This window comes from Vigna radiata, chromosome 10 (genome assembly GCF_000741045.1).
Source record: "Vigna radiata var. radiata cultivar VC1973A chromosome 10, Vradiata_ver6, whole genome shotgun sequence".
NCBI lineage: Eukaryota > Viridiplantae > Streptophyta > Magnoliopsida > Fabales > Fabaceae > Vigna > Vigna radiata.
The window spans coordinates 6,822,941-6,842,231 of NC_028360.1; the positions used below are offsets into that span (position 1 = coordinate 6,822,941).

At 32.4% G+C, this 19,291-nt stretch overlaps 3 protein-coding genes across 4 annotated transcripts; 1 reads left to right on the top strand and 2 right to left on the bottom strand.

Annotated features, from left to right (window-relative positions):
* Positions 1-4,743: 4,743 nt before the first annotated feature.
* On the bottom strand, positions 4,744-9,771 carry LOC106775651 (protein FAR1-RELATED SEQUENCE 6). Its single transcript, XM_014662793.2, has 5 exons — positions 9,585-9,771; positions 8,050-8,244; positions 5,285-7,493; positions 5,078-5,170; positions 4,744-4,982 (listed from the first exon to the last, which is right to left on the bottom strand). Exons 3-5 carry the CDS (start codon positions 7,478-7,480, stop codon positions 4,911-4,913), a joined length of 2,361 nt encoding a protein of 786 aa, XP_014518279.1. The 5' UTR covers positions 7,481-7,493; positions 8,050-8,244; positions 9,585-9,771; the 3' UTR covers positions 4,744-4,910.
* Positions 9,772-10,001: 230 nt separating this feature from the next.
* On the top strand, positions 10,002-12,920 carry LOC106774733 (glycerophosphodiester phosphodiesterase GDPDL5-like). Of its 2 annotated transcripts, XM_022786754.1 has the most exons (5): positions 10,002-10,332; positions 10,505-10,620; positions 10,696-11,173; positions 11,878-11,916; positions 12,317-12,920. In XM_022786754.1, the coding sequence occupies exons 3-5, from the start codon at positions 10,729-10,731 to the stop codon at positions 12,400-12,402; spliced, it is 570 nt and encodes a 189-aa protein (XP_022642475.1). In that variant the 5' UTR covers positions 10,002-10,332; positions 10,505-10,620; positions 10,696-10,728; the 3' UTR covers positions 12,403-12,920. The 2 variants fall into 2 exon arrangements, with proteins under 2 accessions (XP_022642475.1, XP_022642476.1); XM_022786755.1 differs by having other exon boundaries at positions 10,002-10,620; positions 11,814-12,342.
* A 24-nt stretch (positions 12,921-12,944) lies between these two features.
* Positions 12,945-13,702, bottom strand: LOC106775654 (pleckstrin homology domain-containing protein 1). The gene has a single exon (XM_014662796.2). It carries the CDS (start codon positions 13,655-13,657, stop codon positions 13,217-13,219), a length of 441 nt encoding a protein of 146 aa, XP_014518282.1. The 5' UTR covers positions 13,658-13,702; the 3' UTR covers positions 12,945-13,216.
* Positions 13,703-19,291: the final 5,589 nt, after the last annotated feature.

The window sequence follows — 19,291 nt, forward strand, 5'->3', positions numbered from 1 at the left end:
TCTTGTTTTTAGCTATAGCTATTGTCGATTGACAATCACAGTGTATCAATACCGACGGGGTTGGTTCCATTCCTAGTAGAATGTTCGCTAAGAAGTTTTTCAACCACTCAGCCTCATTACCAGTCATCTCAAGAGTAACAAACTCAGATTCCATTATTGATCTTGCAATAATAGTTTGTCTGGCTGATCTCCATGTAATCGCACCACCCCCAAGTGTGAATACATAACCACTAGTGGATTTTGTCTCATCTGAATCAAAGATCCAGTTAGCATAATTGTATCCTTCTAGTACACCGGAAAATCCACTGTATTCAATGGCATAGTTCATTGAACCTCTTAAGTATCTCATAAGCCTAACAAGTACATCCCAATGTTCCTGATTTGGACATTGAGTGTACCTACTTAGTCTACCTACTGCATAAGCAATATTAGGTCTAGAAAAGCTCATCAAGTGCAATAAGCTCCCAATTATCTGGGTATACTGAGGCTGAGATACTGATTATCCTCTATTTTTAATTAATTTAGAATTAGCATCATAAGGGGTACTCACTGATTTTAAGTCATAAAACATAAACTTCTTAAGAAGTTTCTCAATGTATTGTTCTTGAGATAGTAATATACTATCTGTCTTCCCTATGATTCTAATACCTAAATTCACATTGGCTTCACCTATGTCTTTCATTTCAAATTTTGATCCTAGAAACAATTTAGTTCTACCAACAATTTAATTGCATCTACCAAAGATTAACATGTCATCAACATACAAGCATATAATGACACAATCACCATTTTCAAATTTAGAGTACACACATTTATCAGCATTATTAGGTGAAAAATCATCATAAAACAATACATTATCAAGTTTTTCATGCCACTGTTTTGGTGCTTGTTTCAACTCATACAAAGATTTTAAGAGTTTGCAAATTTCTCCTCTTGACCAGGTACAACACACCCTTCAGGTTGAGTCATATAAATTTCTTCCTCTGAATCACCATTCAAAAGGGCTGTTTTAACATCCATCTGATGTATCACTAGTTTATGGATAGCTTCTAGAGCTAATAACACTCGAATAGAGGAAATCCTAGTCATAGGAGCAAAAGTATCAAAGTAATCTATGTTGGGTTTTTTAGTAAAACCTTTTGCTACTAATCTTGCGTTATATTTTTTCTATGGATCCATCAGGGTGATATTTCTTCTTAAAGATCCACTTACAACCAATGGGTTTTGCTCCTTTAGGCAAATCTACTAAAGTCCAAGTATCGTTTTTCTGAATTGATTCAATTTCAATCCTAAAGGCCTTATCCCACTGTTTTGCATCAGGAGCACTAGTAGCTTCTACAAAGCTTGTTGGATCACTATCAACAAGATAAGTATAAAAGTCATCTACAAAGGAAGTTTCTTTTCTCTGTTTTTTGGACTTGTGGCAGCCAATCACATTGATTAACCATCAATGTACTATGTTTTTAGGCAATCAAACCCAATAATACCTGCTAATATACCTGCTAACGGTCCATTAATACCATATATTCATCCTTAATATGATCATTAATCGTATTAATGTGTCATTAATGATTAGCCATCTTACCTGATTTTTGCTTGTGGAACAGTCGGTCGGTTGACTGTTTTGACTACGAACCTTCGTTTGCCGCTCGTTCAGAAGGGTATAATACAATAATTTTTTTATGTTTTACATGAATTTTTTGGTAGTAGGGAAGGATTTTAAAAAGTGTTTTTTTCTTATTTTAGTGGTCTTAAGAATTCCTATTGGAGAATAACCCATTCTCTATGGTGGAGCTTTTCCCTCTCTTTCACTCATAATCTTAATATTAGGTTTAAATTTTACCACTAAAGGTGCTTTTATATATACTCCCTGACTAGTAGAGTCCAAACATTCACAATCCATTGCATAAAAGGGTATTAATTTGGTCATCAATATCATCTAGGACAACGAACAAAAACTTATCTCTCATATTAGTACGTCCTTCAGAATGTCTATAATTCTTAAACACAGTTCGATTCCTTTCTTCAATACACACCACAGATTGTACACCATACTACATACCATTTTTTCTTCTTTATATAATAATTCATGTCTTGAATATATTGTAAAAAATGAAGAACCACTACTTAGGAAACAAATCACCCTATTCAGCCAAGAATAACATGTTTTTCGTATTTTATCCCCCATATATGAATAAAACATGAATCATACATTTGTCTGCCTCCAAAGGCAAAGGACACTGCGAATCTTCTTATAGTAGAAAATCCTTTTTATATAGTTTGTTTATCTTTAGTTGGAAATATGTTTTTAACATATCTCCAAATGAGATAAATAACTTCATGACTGCCTTGATATTCTATATCTTTTATCAGATTGGTTGTAATTTCCCTCCTAATAAATGATATAAATTTTTAAAGTAATAACTTATTGGTCCTTCTACATAATTGATAAAACAATTAACAAATATATTATATATCCAATATGTTTACTTATTAAGCTAGCTTTGATCGATATTGTATATAATTTAAAAGTAATATATAGAAAATAATGTCGAGACACTTAATTTTGTAAAAAAGATAAATAAACATATAAGAGGAATGTAGAATAGTTGAAAAATTATTTAACAAGAGGATATTCTTTTCAGAACTAACAATGAAAAATATCATACATAATCTTTAAAATATGAAGATGTCAGGAAAAAAAAATAGTAATTAATACCTGTTTAAATATTTCACTTCTATAATATTATGCGTTCTATAAGAATTTATAATATTTACTTTTAAAAATATAAACTATCTTCACACAGGTTATGTATCAATTATAAAGATTGGATCTCGCGTTCGTGTTTCCAAATCAAAGGTTATCTTCACACAGGTTATGTATCAATTATAAAGTTACTGTGGATTGAAATGAGAGTATTCAATATTTGGAATTGTCTCTATTCTTTTTCACTTACAGATTTGTGCAAATTAGAATGTGTGAGGCAATGGTAACTTTACCAAATCTTTATATTTTAGAGAATAAAAGTTGTCCTTTCCAGTCGCCTTGGAAGCTTAACCTGCTATTATTAGTCATTTCTTGAAGGCTTCAAATTTTCAAACCAAATTTATTAATTCCTGAAACTGCACGTAAATATTATCTTTAGAAAATGCATCTGTGTTGTTAAAATCTTATATTGAATTTTTTATTGAGTTACCGATGTTCGTGAAGTATTTCATATTCTTTTATAAATGGACATAGAAAAATCTGTTCTTGAATAATAAATTGCTGAGGTTTCCATACACCAAACAAATTGAAGGCTAATAACTTACATATATCAGAAGCTTTGAATTTATAGGCATTGGATAAGATACAAGCACTCATGCAATCAACTTTTGATAGATACTTATCACTACAACCTATGTGAACGAGGAAAAATTAAAGGGGAAGGTAATGGCTTAACAATTGATATGAACAAGAGAGTTGAGAGAAAAGGCTATATATGCTTATTTATGAGAGTTTAGAAAAGGGCCAAAGGGTTGTTTTGTTATAGATTTGATTTGCTTCGTTTCTATACATGCTCTATTGATTTTGGTGCAGAGTTGGAGCTGTTTTGAATCTCTTAAGACCATGTTCTAGGGATTTGCTCCTCTTCAAACAGATGATAGAATTCCTTCAATTGTATTCCCTTCCAAAATGAAAGTTGAGCTGCAATGAATTGTGGACCTGGTTGATAACTTATGGTTTAAGTTTATGACACTTAAATATTTTATGAATATAGTTGAAGCAAACGTTATAAATTGTCATGTTCAACTTGAAGGGGTGTCGGAAAAATCAAAGTGTACCAACTCAAATTTCACAGTGTACATCTAGTGTTTTTCCAAATGTTAATGCTTTACTCATACTCCCCAGACCGAATTCCATTTGTCATCGAGAATGGTGCATGGTTATTCCACAGAGACTAAAGATTTGGGTACTAAAAAGTGAACTGGTTTGGGTGCATGGTTATACTGATTAAAATGCTCAAGTAGAGTTTATATTGTGAAGCTCCATAAAGTCATTACGGCTGTATTAAGAAACGGGATAATTTTAATGATGAACAATTGTGTTGTAACTTTTCCCTGACAAATGTATGAAATTTGCGTTGAAGATTATGGTAGGATGTGTTCTTATTTGAAATGATATCTAAAAGGAAAACTTGCTTTTAAATGTTTAGAATTGAAAATTGTAACAACCTCAAATTAGCTACTTAAATCATATTATATTTGGGATTGATTTGTAATAAACAAATGAAACAACTAAAATTTATTTTGGAGTAATATTTTATTGGATTGAATGAAATATGGAAAGATGGTATGAAAAGCAATGTATGTTTGTTCTCTTATTTTATTTAAAACAAGTTCAAAGTAAATTTACAAATCCTAATTCTTAATGGTAACTTTTTTTTAAAAAAATTTTGTATACTCTTTAAATCCAAATTTCAAATATTTTTTATTTCTTAATTTTTGGACAACTAACTAAAATTAATATAGCATATAAGTTACAAAATATAAAGCTAAATTTATCTTACTTGTTTTTATAATACCAAATACATGCAACCTTAATGTAGACAAGAATAAATTGATGAAAATCATTATTGTAGTAATTCCCTATACCATGAACTTTATGTGGTTAGTCATTTTGTACACTAACAAAATAGGTTAAATCAATATAACTTCCACAATACCAAAGTTGTTTTACAAATTATATAAATATAATATTTGTGTACAATATGGTTAAATATGACATCCATTTTCACCACATCTTTCACGAGTTCACCAAAAAAACGTCATTACATACATGTCAAAGAAGTTAAACTTCATTGTGAAATTTCTTATACAAAAACATTGTCTTCTTATGCAAAATCATTTTCGATGTTAGTTGTGGACGATTACGTGTTTTGCATGTCATTGTGTAATGATGCAAGCAGTGACATGAACTCAGGGGATTGCACAGTTGGTACCTACATGACACAACATCCAATGCATGACATTTAAATATATGTAAGACGTAGTAAATGACAAATCAACGAAGTATGAAATACAAATACCATCTTACCGGTCCAATTGAGTTGGTTGTTGTGTAATCTGTGTTTAGTGTCCCATCAATGTTATTGTTGAATGTTGTATTCGGTTCGTCCATCATGGTGTCCTTTATGAGTAGTTGGTATGAAGTTAGTTTAAATTGCCTTAGTTTGGAAATTGTAACACCACCAAATGTTTATTACAACTGATGAAGTTAATAAATAATAAAGTAATAACTTACAGCAATATGAACAGATGTTGGACAACTTCGTTTTGCTGATTGTTTCTTCCTTGTTAGTCTTTCAGATGTGGATTTCAACCTTTTTGTCCTAGGTCGACCCTTTCGCTTCACAACTTTAAGGCTTTCGATGTCAACATTGTTTGTATTTGTTTCTACATCATGACCTATGTTACCATGATGCAGGTGTTGTTGTTCTTTGTGAGTATTGTTGTTGACGTAAGGTGAAGGTGAAATTTGTAGGCCATTCTGGTCCACAAATGATCTAAGGTTGTCAACCAATAATTTTGTCATGTTTATTGACTCACACGCAATCTCAGCAATATCTGCAAAAGTCTTGCATAAGTTATCATACCGTTCAATATGTGGATCATTTTCTTTGTTGTTGTATGTTGCTCTAATATACGTGTGTTTTCTGCGGACATTTTTACACCATCTTGTGAGTATATACTTAGCAGGAAGTTGTGTTACTCGCTCTTGTGCTAGGACACATACACAATGTCTACAAATAATGCCCCTAAACTCAAAAAGCAAACAACTGCAAGTGACATTCATTGTGTCTCGTTCAAATGTAACCTTGAATACCCTTTCTTCCCTTATCTCATTATGAATGGAGTCCTCCGTCACCTTGTAATATGATGATTTATCTTCTACAACAACACCGTCAACAAAACAATTAATTTTACCTCTAAATTCTGACTGTATTTCTGCAAACTTAGCATGTGTGTAATGCTTTTGGAATTGTCGCTCTATGAGTGATTGTGACCCGCATGGAAGAGTTGTGTTTAAGGATGTGAAGTCAGCTTGGGTTTCTTTTTCTGTCTTGTGTTGTAGTGCATTGTCATATTGTTTAACAAATTCTTGAAGAGTAGTTTGTGAGTTAATATATCCATCAAAAAATGCATTCATACTCTCACTTCTTTGAGTGGTTGACATGCCAGCCCAAAAATGGTTTCTCAGGTAACAAGGAACCCACCTACTTCGTTCTTCATAAAGTGAAGAAAGCCATTCATTTGTTTGTAGTGAAAATATTGTTATCATCCTTTCCCATCCATAAACAAAACTGTCAACTGAATCAGAATTGTACACAACTTGCTTAAGTTGTCGCTTGATATCTTTGTAAGCGGCATAACCTTGTAACTTCTCAGGTATTTTTTTCATTATATGCCACAAGCACCACCTATGACGAGTGTTTGGAAACACGAGTTCTATTGCTTTCTTCATTGCTTTGCATTGATCGGTAACAATTCCTTGGGGTGCTCTGTTGGACATGCACCGAAGCCATGAATTAAATAGCCAAACAAATGAATCTGTGTCCTCTGAACATAACAAACCACAACCTAATAATATTGATTGGCCATGGTGGTTGACACCAATGAAAGGAGCAAATGGCATGTCATACTTATTAGTTAAGTATGTTGTGTCAAAATATATGACATCACCAAAATACTCACAAGCTGCCCTACTTCGTGCATCAGCCCAAAACACGTTCAGTATGCGATTGTCGTCATCAACATCAATGTCGAAAAAGAAATCCTTATTCAATTCTCTCATGGAAGAGAAATGGTTTAAGAGTGCCTTGACATCACCATCTTTTGATAATGCTCTTCTTTGTTTGGCGACATAATTTCTAACATCTTGTTCGACAAACTCCATGTTCTCATAACCTCCTGTAGCACAAACCAAGGATCGAAAACTCTTGTTAATCCTAACTCCTCCTTCGACATTTAAGTCTAATGTTCTTTTGACGTTCAGATTCATCCTTTTATTGCCTCGGAACAATCTTGACTTTGTTGGACTAAGATCATGATTATGTACATCATCAAATGCTGAAATGTACCACTTCTCCTCTCTTTTTGATACAATCATTCGAGCTGCACAATCATTAGCCATTGTTGGACGTCCAATCATTTCATTCTGATTGGAGGCGACATATTTTCCAGCCCTAGAACACACCATCATGAAGTAACATAATTCGTTTTTGCTGTTCTTCCTTGAACTCCTTGTTCGAATTCCAAAACCCTTTGATATTGCATATTGTCTATAAAATGACTTGGCTTGATTAACACTTTCAAAAACCATTCCAACTGTTGGAGGGATTGAGTTAGGTTGAACATGGTTTTCATTTAATTCTTCTGCAGCTTTGTCATGTTGTTCATCAAATTCAATATCATCCAAAGATCTATTCATATTCTCCATTTCCCAGGTTTTCCTACATTAATTGAATACAACAATAATTACTACTTAGTGGACTAAATTATATGATCATTGATAATCAACTAAAACAATTTTGTTGATGTACATAACCAATTGAAGACATAACCACATATGAAAGAACAAATAATCACTTACTGCACACCGTTAAATGTTGTTCATGAAATTTAATATCATCCAAACATGTGTTTATATTCTCTTGTCCATGCTTTTCGTACATTAATCCAATGCAAGAATAATTACTACTCAGTGGAGTAAATAATGTCATCCTTCATAATCAACTTATTATATTTTATATATGTACATAACCAGTTTAACAAATAACCACTTACAAACGAGGAAATAACCATTTACTGCACCATTAATTTTGAATTTCAATTTCAAATGACCAATATGGAAACAATAATGTCACAGTATAAAAATGAATAGCAAGTTGAGAAGATGACAAATACAAGGAAGATTATGAATATAAATCCCAACATTAAATAAACTCAACAACCTTCTAGGCAACACAACATTTTTTTTTTTTGCAAAATATAGTTTTATTGACTCACCTATTTAATAGAACTTCAACGGTTGTTGACAGAGATGCAATTCGAATAACAGTATCATTCTGGACCCTGCTGATGTCGCTGAGGAAGCTATGCTTAACCGACAGCTGAATGAAAACATCCCCCCACAAGAATTCTTAAGTCATATAGCAAAAGTCAGTTTTGATCGTGACTTCACATCCAGTGCTTGGGTATGGGCTGAAAAATTCATTGACATCCATGGTAAGTACACTAATTGGTAATTCATATTCATAGACATCCAAAATTTGTGATTTGAGGAACATTTTGGGAATAATAATTTCATTTGCAGAATTGGTTGGTGGTTAAATATGAGGTTGAACATATCTCAATCCTTGATTCCTTGAAAGGAACTTGTAAGGTGTCCTTGTTGCAATGTCTTATTAAAGCTTGTGAGCATAGCAGATTGGGTGACATGAAAATAACAATTCAGATTGGTTCATGTCTATTGTTAATGGGTATGATGAAATGTTAACTTCATTTAACTATCATATTGAACTGTTTTTATGCAAACGACACCTCTTCACAGGATCCAACAAGGACTGTAAAAGCAAGTGTTCACTGCAAGGCCGTTGATCATCCTAAAATAAGTTCACACTTAAAAGTTGGAAATGTGATAATCCTACAAGATGTAAGTATATGATTTCTGATCATTAATAACTTATTGATCTTGTATTTCCACAAGAATATATGGAGTTAACCAATAATGTTTTAACAGATTGCAATTTTTTCACCAATGCGCAGAACATACTATCTTAACATAACTCTTAACAATATTGTTAAGATAAAATTTACAACTGCTTTGTATTCTACTGTTCTATATTGGTTGTGAAATTAACTTCTCTAAATGAAATTTAAATAATAAATAATAGGAACTTTCTTTATATACTAATTTTATGAGCAAATATTAAACTTTAGAAACCGACCGACCAGGCCTACAAAGTTGAAGAAAAACAGCCACCCATTTGCCTAATACTACTGCTCTGTTGTACTACAATCACATTACTTTAATCACTCTTCTGACTTATAGTAATTCAACTTATTTTATCATGCATAACAGTTATATATATTATAACTATTTGCAATTTATTTTGGGTGAATCTACTATTTTGCATCAGGCAAGGTTTCTTGTAAACCAACCCAAACCCACCACGGCCAATTAAGTTTTTAGATGAAAAATCATTAATGACTTTCTGAAGCTTCCTATTTTTTTAACTAAATCGACCCCATATTATGCCTTAATCTACTCATATACCCTTCTTCTTCAGAGTCAAAATCAAAGTGAAAAGTCTCAAGCTTTTTCCTCCCGTGTTTCCTGACACACCACACATAAAGCTCAGAGAAGACATCACCAACAAAGCCACCCCGGCTCCCTTCAACCCAAAAACAAGAGCCCGTGACTCTTTCCCCCGAACTCACCGTGAATAAATCAGAATGCTAAAATATCACATACAAACTGTCTATACATGGCGACAAAAACTACAGAAGCTACGAGAGAAAAAAAAAATTCAAAACCCTACCTCAAAGCCACACACGACGGATGCTAGAAAAATCGAAACGCCAACCGGAATCCTCCGCAAACCTCAACTTCACGGCCACCAAAAGTCTCCACAACCAAGATTGAACCGTCTCAAACACAAAAATAGAAAGCAACTGCGTCAATGAAGAACGATGGAGAACTTCTTTCAAACAAAACCAAAATGGGGTTTTGGATTGACAACCCAAACAAAACAGAAACCCCAATTTACACTTTTCCACTTTTACCCTCAGTTTGCAATTTCTTTTAAAAAAAGCTGACCGAGACCGTGTTAAGTGAGGGTAAGTGACACGTAAGCGTGTCATCCTATTACTACTCATATAATTTAGAAAGGTACTGTGAATAGAATTTGGCATGTCCTTTGAATGGAAAAAAATGTGGTGTGTACTTTGTGTCTTGAAGCTGACATGGAGGAGTTATATATGGTGCAGGAAATCCAGCATTGGTCATAGCTCGTGGTGGTTTTTCAGGGATATTTCCTGATTCCAGTGATATTGCTTATCTTTTTGCTGTAATAGCTAGTTTAAAAAATGTCATTCTATGGTGTGACGTGCAATTAACGAAAGATTCGCAGGGGATCTGCATCCCGGACCTCAAGCTTGAAAATGCCACTAATATTGCTCAAACTGCTAAATGTAAAAGTAGCACTTACCAAGTTAATGGTGTAACAACCAGCGGCTATTTTTCTGTGGATTACCCCTTAAAGGAGCTACGTTCCAACAATGTCTTCCGTAAGTTCTACTCATGTTAATGATGTATTTAATTATGATGATAATAGAAAAACAGCTAATCTTTTCATAGATTTATGCCATAATCTCTTTCTCGATCTTTATAAATGAGTTGAAATCTTCAATCCTGTTCTTCAAAACACCTGAATTGCTAACTATTTTGGTTACTGGACAGTGGTTCAGGGAAATTACGTACGAACAAAGAGGCTTGATTACAATGCATTCGAAATTCTTACTGTGAATGATGTGGTTGAAACAGCATCCCCGCCAGGATTGTGGTTGAATATACAGGTATACTGATTCTCATTTACGTGGTATTCTAATTTTTCACAGAAGTAAACGTCTCTTTTTCCGGATTTTTTGCAGCATGATGCATTCTACACACAACACAAATTGAGTATGAAAAACTTCGTACGTCTAAATGTCAGTTACATCTCATCACCTGAAGCCGGTTTCCTCAGAAGTATAAGAACACTCATCAACCCAAAAACAACAAAACTGGTCTTCAGGTTTCCGGAAAACGAGGAAGTAGATCCATCAACCAACCAGAGTTATGCTTCACTGTTGAAAAATCTAACATCTATCAAGACATTTGCTTCAGGAATTCTTGTTCCCAAAGACTACATATGGCCTGTGGATCCAAAGAGTCATTATCTACAACCTCATACATCTTTGGTCTCCAATGCGCATACAGTGGGGCTGGAAGTCTTTGCTTCAACATTCGTGAATGACATTCCAATCAGCTATGACCCTGTTTCCGAGCACTTGAGTTTCATTGAGAATGGAAACTTCTCTGTTGATAGTGTGTTGTCTGACTTCCCTCTAACGTCATCTGCAGCTATAGGTAAGTTACGTTTCTCCAGTTTTTTAGGATGACCTTTCTTGTACAAACTGATTGCATCTTTTCTTCTACGGAGAGATTGTATTTGTTCATTTTGATGAATCACCTTAAATGAGTTGATGCGGCTTTACTTTGTTAATTTTGTATAATTCTAGAATTATGGGATCAACATGCTAAAATATTGATTTGTTTGTAAGCTACTTTATATTTGTTTTAAATCTAGGTAAGGGGTAGATGGGCATCGCATATAAAGGAAATGTATGCACATAATCCAACTCTCATTTTATGATTCCAACTTTTAAGCCAGGTCCAGTTTAGCATATAGGTCTCTTCTTTAGGCAAATTCCAACTATATACTTTAGGCGACCATGTAAACAACATGGTGTTCATTTTCCTAACTGCGTTAACCCAAATATATATATATATATATATATATATATATATATATATATATATATATATATACACACACACACACACATTTTTCCTTTATATTACTTTTCCAAGCTGAAATTGTCTGTATCGGTTTAGTATGCTTCTTCTGCATCCTCTATAACTATGTGTTTACTTCTGTACTTGATTTTAGTAGCATGCGGATTCTGGATAACTAAACAATTCTAACCTGAAGAACTTCATAATGCAGGGTATACACGAGTATGAAACTTCTCCCCTTTAAATGACTATTCATTTCTGTTCTTATTATGCAGACTGCTTTGCACACATGGGCCTCAATGATCCGAAAAAAGGTGCGTTAAAGTCAGACTTTTTCTTCCTACTTCTGATTTCCTGATTACCTAATCTTTCGAAACAAACTTTTTGGAATTTTTAGAACTAACTTTCTGAAAATGCATTTCGAAATGAGCTTTCCCAAAAAATATTTCCAAAATAAGTTTTTTTCGAACATATATGATATATTTCAGAACAGAACTTTTAGAATAAACTTTTCGGAATATAAATGATAGCTTTCGAAATGAACTTTCCAAAATGAGCTCTCTCTTCTTCCGCTCACTGAGTGTAGTGGAGAACGAGGTGCAGCGACATTAGCAGCAGCAGCAGCTGTGGCGTGAAGGAGAGAACTTTAGATTTTTTTCTTCTAATATGGGATGCAGGAAGAAAAATCCCTAAAATCAATGCATTGTGATGCAGGAAGAAAAATCCCTAAGGCACAGTTAACTGTGAAAGACATGGTAAACCATAAAAAATCATTTGTCATGATCATTGAGAGGCATTAATATCATCCTTGTAAACACCAAAGATAGCAATAAGGAGAGTCAAGTAATTATTGTTGGCAGCATTAGGTAACTACTTCTGAATGTTCTAATCAATTTTGAGAAAAATGAATACAAAATTAGAGAACTAGATGTACCTAGGCATTAAATTAAACTATGAATTGTTTTGCTGTTATAGCCATGTAGTAATCCCTATTACTGGAAAAACAATATTTCTTGAGTTAAGACAATATCAAATACTAAACTATTAAACCACTTGATTTTTAAAGTCTATTTAGTACGTCACGAAAGTAAGGGTAAAATTTCGAGTTTGTGAGTTGTTTTTGTGTCGATAATTTTGTTAATTCAAATGCTGTCTCTAATATGTTTTGCAATGCTTACAATGATCAAACATCAATCTGCTGTCACGCAGGAAGTGTTTGCGTGTTTTCCTTCTTCAATTTCTGGGAAAGCTTCCTTTTGACACCATTTTTGCTTTCCTGAACCTTGGGCTTGCATTGATCCAGAGTAGGAAGAGGACAACAAACAAAATTCCTTTCTTTTTGTTATTTCCCAAATTCTGATTGAATTATGAAGGGATGAGATCTCTAATACATAACTTGTTATAAGCTTTATTACATCGAAAAGATTGGACATGTCCACGAAACCCAAAAACATTACAATCTCATAGCAGTTTAGGTACATAAACAGAGTTTCCTCGCAAGAACGAGCACGATCGGCGATCGATGTAATAAATTATAATGTACACAAATACAGTAAAACGAACAAAGAAAAGGATAATTCACCGAAAGAGGCAATTGGATAGCAGAGCACGTCATCAGCGCTTGGCGGAGTTGTTATCATAATCGACGATCTCGGAATCAGTGACGGATCTGGAGTGCTGGACGATGGAGCGACCGATGGAGTTGATCCAGTCCTCCTTCTCCTTCTCGGAATCGGCGATGAAGTACATGGTGTCGGAGCGCGTGGAAAGCTCAAATGCGTTGGGCTTGTTAAGGATGTCTTCGGCGCCTTTGACGGTGAGGCACGTGGCGACGGGAATGACACCGCGTGGTCGAGAGGTGCGTGTGACGGCGGAGTCCTTGAACCAGAAGAGTTTGCCCTGCTTAAGGACAAACCAACGTCGGCGCCAGGTCTTGATGTACTCGCCCTGCTTGGTGAGCCATCCAGTTCGCTCGGGGTTGGACCAAAACTCGACGCCGTCGTAGTTGGTGGAATTCTCTGACATGCCAAGCGCCGCGCGCCACAGGCTCCCCATTGGAGCTGGAAGATGAGAACTGATCGAATGATTCCGCGGCCAGTGTTAACTAAAAAATTAAATAAAAATAATGATAACATTAAAATAAAAATATTGATATTTTAAAATATAACTCTAAAAAATGGTTACAACCTTTCAAAAGGAATATGGCAAATCTCAAAATTTGGATCGGGTTAAAAAAAAGTATTTTTTTATGGAGATTATTTAATTTTATTTGTATTAATTTATTATCTTATAAAAATCTTAAAAAATATCATCTGAGAGTGAAATTTATTTAGATTTAAATTATAAAAAATTTATAATTTTTTTATTTTAAAAAGTGTAATTAAGTAAGTCAGTGAGCCAATTCGTTTAACCTACCAACCTGTGATGGGTGGAATCGAATTCCAAATTTTCTGACTTACTAATAAATGAGCTGGATTGGGTTGACTCGTGACCAACCTGTGGTGACAGATGACCCGTTTTAACAACACTATTTTAAAATATAAAAAATAAGTAAATAAATAAATATATATATATATATATATATATATATTATAAAATATAAATTTTTGTTTAATTATTTTTTATAATTAGATTATTATTTTCTTTAATAAATAAAAATAATCTTTTTTATTTACTAAAATAGTATACATTTGTTTAAAACTAATTAAATATTTTTTTTACTTGAAATAACTAGATATATTTTCTTAGAATAATTTTCAGAAATGTTTTTTTAGTACAATAAAAATGCTATATACAAACGGCCAAGTATGTCTCCTCATGTATATAAATAAACTAAAAACTATAAATATATAATATTGATATATTTCAATGTGCACTTTAAAATATTAATATCATAAATAATAAGTTGAAATAAAAATCAATATTAATTTAATATGATTATATTTATATATTATATACATACATATAACATTAATATTTTATATATAATACTAAAATATATTAATATTAATATGATTTTTACATAAAATTTATATCTTAAAGTGTGATCAATAAAAAATTAACTATGTCTTTTAAAAAGTGTTACTATTAGTAACATTTAAAAAATGTATATTATTAAAAAATATTATAAAATATATATTAATAGTGTAATGCGTTAATTATAATTATAGAAAAAGAAAATAAAATTCTTTTATAGGCAACAATATTTCATTCCAATAAATTTGTATAATAAGTTGAGATTTGTATTCTGTTTTCTTTTTTTTTTTATAATTATGAAAGCTTTTTTTCAATACAACATTATCTTTAAAACTTTAAAAGGTTTCTCATATATAAATTTTCTTTTTCTAATAAGGTTTAACGTGGTTCTTATTTTCGTCCAGAATCTCAATTAGATCTTTTTTTTTTCAAGATCTCAATTGGATCTTTATTTTTGTTAATTTGATACAAATAGAGGTTTGCCGTTAAATTAATCCCGTTAAAAAATATGTTACCTAACATGTTCACAGTATAACTTTAAATTACGTGGCATTAAGAACATGTTTTAATTGTATTTATTTTATTTTTAAATTAAAAAATGAAATGTACATAGTGAAAATATAATATAAGTAAGGACAAAAATGGAAAATCAATTAAAAGTAAGTGTTGAAACCTCATTCCCTTCCCTCCTGCGAAATCAAAATCAAAATCAAATTGGAAAAAGTTGAGATTTAGGATTCCTTAATGCTACAACATGAAAGGGAACATTGTAACACCTCCTTCATCATCCAAGTTATCAGAACCTTTACTCTACCAACTTCCCTCTTATCAGTGACTTCTTCATCATCGTTGGCTTCACGCCTCTTCATTGTTAACAGTCCCTTTGCATCTTCGGGATCACTATTACTCAACGTTGTTTTCTTCAACCACGGTAGCCATCAGCACGGAAAGAGCAACACCCGATAAAACCCCGACCAAAACCTAGAAATTTCCAAACAGAAGCCCCCACAAAGGGGAAACCTTACAAAAACACAAATTTCAACAAATACTAAAGGCCAAAACCCAAAAGTGGTAAAATAAGTAATCAAATTCGGAATTTTGCCCTCAATAATTGAAACCCGAGATGAGAAGTTTCTTTAGTGAAATCTGAAAAGCCCAAAAGTTGAGAGATTATGAGAAGAGATAAATGGCAAGGGCAAGTGTGAATTTTGAATCTAAGAAAGTTAAAGCGGAAAAAATAGTGAATTTTGAGGGATTGGGCTGCATGGTGTTTTAAAAAAATGTAGAAGGATTTGAGTGTGAGAAAAAAAAATTGTAAAGAGAAGATAGGAGTTAAGAACTTAAAATAGGTGGCACTGTTGCGAAGAATGATCCATGGCTAACAGTAAATGAAGGTGGCTGAGAAAAGAGATATTTCCAGTCGTTTTGATTTTGATTTCTCAGTTCCAGAGAGGATAGATGTTTCAGTAAAATATAACAATATCATTTTCCACCTTTGTCCTTTCTTTAATTAATTTTAGCAAAAATTATAATACATGTACTTAATTATTTAATTTTAAATTTTAAAAAATTGCATTCAGACACGTTTTTATTGACACCTGTATTAAAACTGCAGTGCCACCAGGCCACATCACACACTCATTAACGCTGTTTGAAGAAATTGACAGAAAGGATTTATTTGCATCAAATTAACAAAAATAAGGACCCAATTGAGATGCCAAAAAAGTAAAGGACCTATTTGAAATTCTAGACGAAAAATAAGGACCTATTGAAACATTAAACCTTCTAATAATTCATATCACAAGTATTTTTCAATTGTTTTGAAAAATGAGATCTTTAGGAACTCAAATGACTTATGTTTTTAGCTGAAAGGTAGAAAACTGATGTTTTTAAAATACTGATCTAATTCTTTGAAGAAAAACAAAAGATTCGAATTATGCTGTCAAAGTTGAGTAGGAGATTTCTAACTGAAATTATGCTGATCTCATTTTAACTGAAATTTATGTTGTTTTCGATAATTGTCAGCATGCATTGAAGCTAATGTTACAGAACCCCCTTTGGCTACCTCTTCTGAAATAGGCCCATCTAGTTCTATTGCTAGAGCACCAGGAGCACAACCAACACAAAATGCACAGGCTAAGGTTGCTGTCTGCTTCACCATGTTCTCTCTCACAGTGCTTGTAGCCTCTCTTCTACTTTGAGTGGTGCAGGCTTGGTTATTCTGGCTATAGCCCTCTATTTCCACATTTCTTTCTGGGTTAGGCAGAATCAAGCTTCTTGATAAATCCTAATTTCTTACTTGTACTAGTAAATTATTTCCATCACACAGGAAAATATTGTTTGGTAAGGTTTTGCTGCTGTTAATAACTGTTTCTGGTATGATAAATAAGTAAAGTATTATTCTCATTATCTATTCTCTTTCTGGTGTAGTAGTAACTATTGCAGCTACTTATTTTATATATGAAATTTTTTCTATGAGCTATATTTTATCTTCTGTTGTAAGATATATATTTTCATCTTTGCTAAAATTAACTTAGAGTAGAAAAATGCAAATTAAAAGAATGTAAATTAAAGATTAATATTGTAACGTAGTAGAATAAAACTACCAAAATAAAACATTACATAGATGTTAACTTATCATAAACTACAAACTACCAATAAAGAAGATCTTACACTTAGATAACTGAATTCTATCTATGTTGTTGCTTCATTCTCAATTTCACACTGAACGACTAGAAAGACGTCCTCCCTAAGCTCACACCATTTAAGGTGATCATCTTAAAAGAGAAAACATAAACAAACAAACAAAGACAAAAGCAAGTGTAAGCTAATGATACAAAACATTTTCATAATACATCAAAAACATATTAAGCATTTTACTTAATGATACATATCTCACATCAATCAACCAAATACTTTATGCATGACAATCATTTGACTTGACTATCCGGATTAATATGAATATCGAGTTATGACACTTTGTGCACTTGTTGCGGTGAAATAGTTGACCTACCCCAAGCTACCACACAAGGTTAGTCCGTTATCACTCGCCTTAGGCCAAGGTAAATCCTCTAGGCTAGAATCTCCTGTTATTCTCATGACATACCTTACCCCTCTCTACTTGAAAATGGGTGACCATTAGAATGTTACGATGAACTCTAAGACTAAGCTTCCCATATTCATACTTACAATACTTGAAACCACCATCGAGAAGTTCCTCCTTGGAACTCTCTTCTTTGAAACCATTGAGACCACTTCACTTTCACATAGTATACCAATACATTAGACTACTGATCATACATTAAAGAAATAGAAACACCCATACAAGTCATTAGAAATCACACAATAACACAATTTCTTCATAGTAACTTGATACTCACACTTAGGCAAGGAAAACAACTCTGAAACCCTCATTAACAACTCCAGAAGGGTCCAAAACCCCCCAAAACAACCTAGAGAACGTCCAAAACGGACATCCAGAACCCTGAAAACTCTTCAAAACTAGTGTAGTGATAATAATCTATATCAGTTCTGATTAGAATTGATGTGTAACATTGCTTTTATTTGTTTCAAAAATGTCACTATATCTACTTTCTATATCGGTTTTAATTAAAACGGATATAAAAAGTTTTCTTATTTATTACAAAAAACCACCACGTCCACTTTCTATACTAGTTATAACTAGACCGATAACTATAGTATAGAAAATTTTTTACTTTATTACAAAAGTGTTACTATGTTCACTTTTTATACATGTTATAATTACTACTAGTATAAAAAATGTTATCTTATTTATATTTATGTCACCATTTCATGTTTCATACATACTGATTATAAACTGTATAAATAGTCGCTATAAAAAGTATCTTTTTACACTTATACTAGTCTTTAATATTCAATAGTACTACCTTTAATTCCTACTAAATCCATCATTATAACATGAATAATTCCTCATAATCTTTTATCTTAATTAAAAGCATAATAAAATTTACAAAGAAAATAAAAAATTATAGTAGCCCCTTCGATATCATCCATTTCCTCATTATTCAAAAACAATCATCCTTGAATGTCATTTGTACTTCCTCCAAATAAAAAATAATCCTTTTATTACTTTTCCAATTTAGAATTAGAATCCTTGCACGCACTATTGATTGGGTGATACCAAATTACATGTTGTTGAGACAACTCATAAACTTCTTTTTCACATTGTTGAATGGAAAAAAAACAAGAATATTTGCAATCATAAAAAAAATATCATCTTTACTATTCTTATTCTTTTTCTTTTCTTTTTCTTTGTTACTTACTTTTATCACTTATTTTTTTTTTCTCTTTTCTTCTATATTTTTTTCTTGAATTTCTTTTTCTCTCAACTCCTCCTCTTTTATTTCTTTTTCTCTAAGCTACTCTTATTTATTTTTCTTCACTAATTTTCTTTTTGTCCATCTTTCTTTTTTTCACTACAATTTGAGCACGTGTTTTCCAATGTTCATCAAACATTTTTTCTTTATCTCTATGCTTTTGCTCTTTCTTTTATTTCCTTTTTCTCTCCTTAAAATTCTTTTTCAACTTTCTATCCATTTATGAAACAAACTCATCCATAAATAATTTGTGATAGACATTAAGTTGAGGATCACTTTCAGCATCATACCTACCAAAAGTTTGAAATTACAAGTAAATATACATATACATACATACATATATATATATATATAT

What these genes read in the sequence shown, in the direction of transcription:
- LOC106775654 (XM_014662796.2), bottom strand. Translation starts at nt 13,657, where the DNA reads ATGGGGAGCCTGTGGCGCGCGGCGCTTGGCATGTCAGAGAATTCCACC.
- LOC106774733 (XM_022786754.1), top strand. Translation starts at nt 10,729, where the DNA reads ATGAAAAACTTCGTACGTCTAAATGTCAGTTACATCTCATCACCTGAA. An exon ending in AACGTCATCTGCAGCTATAG is followed by an intron (nt 11,174 to 11,877) that starts GTAAGTTACGTT and finishes CTTATTATGCAG; the next exon opens with ACTGCTTTGCACACATGGGC. An exon ending in CCTCAATGATCCGAAAAAAG is followed by an intron (nt 11,917 to 12,316) that starts GTGCGTTAAAGT and finishes ATTGTGATGCAG; the next exon opens with GAAGAAAAATCCCTAAGGCA.
- LOC106775651 (XM_014662793.2), bottom strand. Translation starts at nt 7,480, where the DNA reads ATGGAGAATATGAATAGATCTTTGGATGATATTGAATTTGATGAACAA. An exon ending in CAACATCTGTTCATATTGCT is followed by an intron (nt 5,171 to 5,284) that starts GTAAGTTATTAC and finishes CTACTCATAAAG; the next exon opens with GACACCATGATGGACGAACC. An exon ending in CAACCAACTCAATTGGACCG is followed by an intron (nt 4,983 to 5,077) that starts GTAAGATGGTAT and finishes TGTGTCATGTAG; the next exon opens with GTACCAACTGTGCAATCCCC.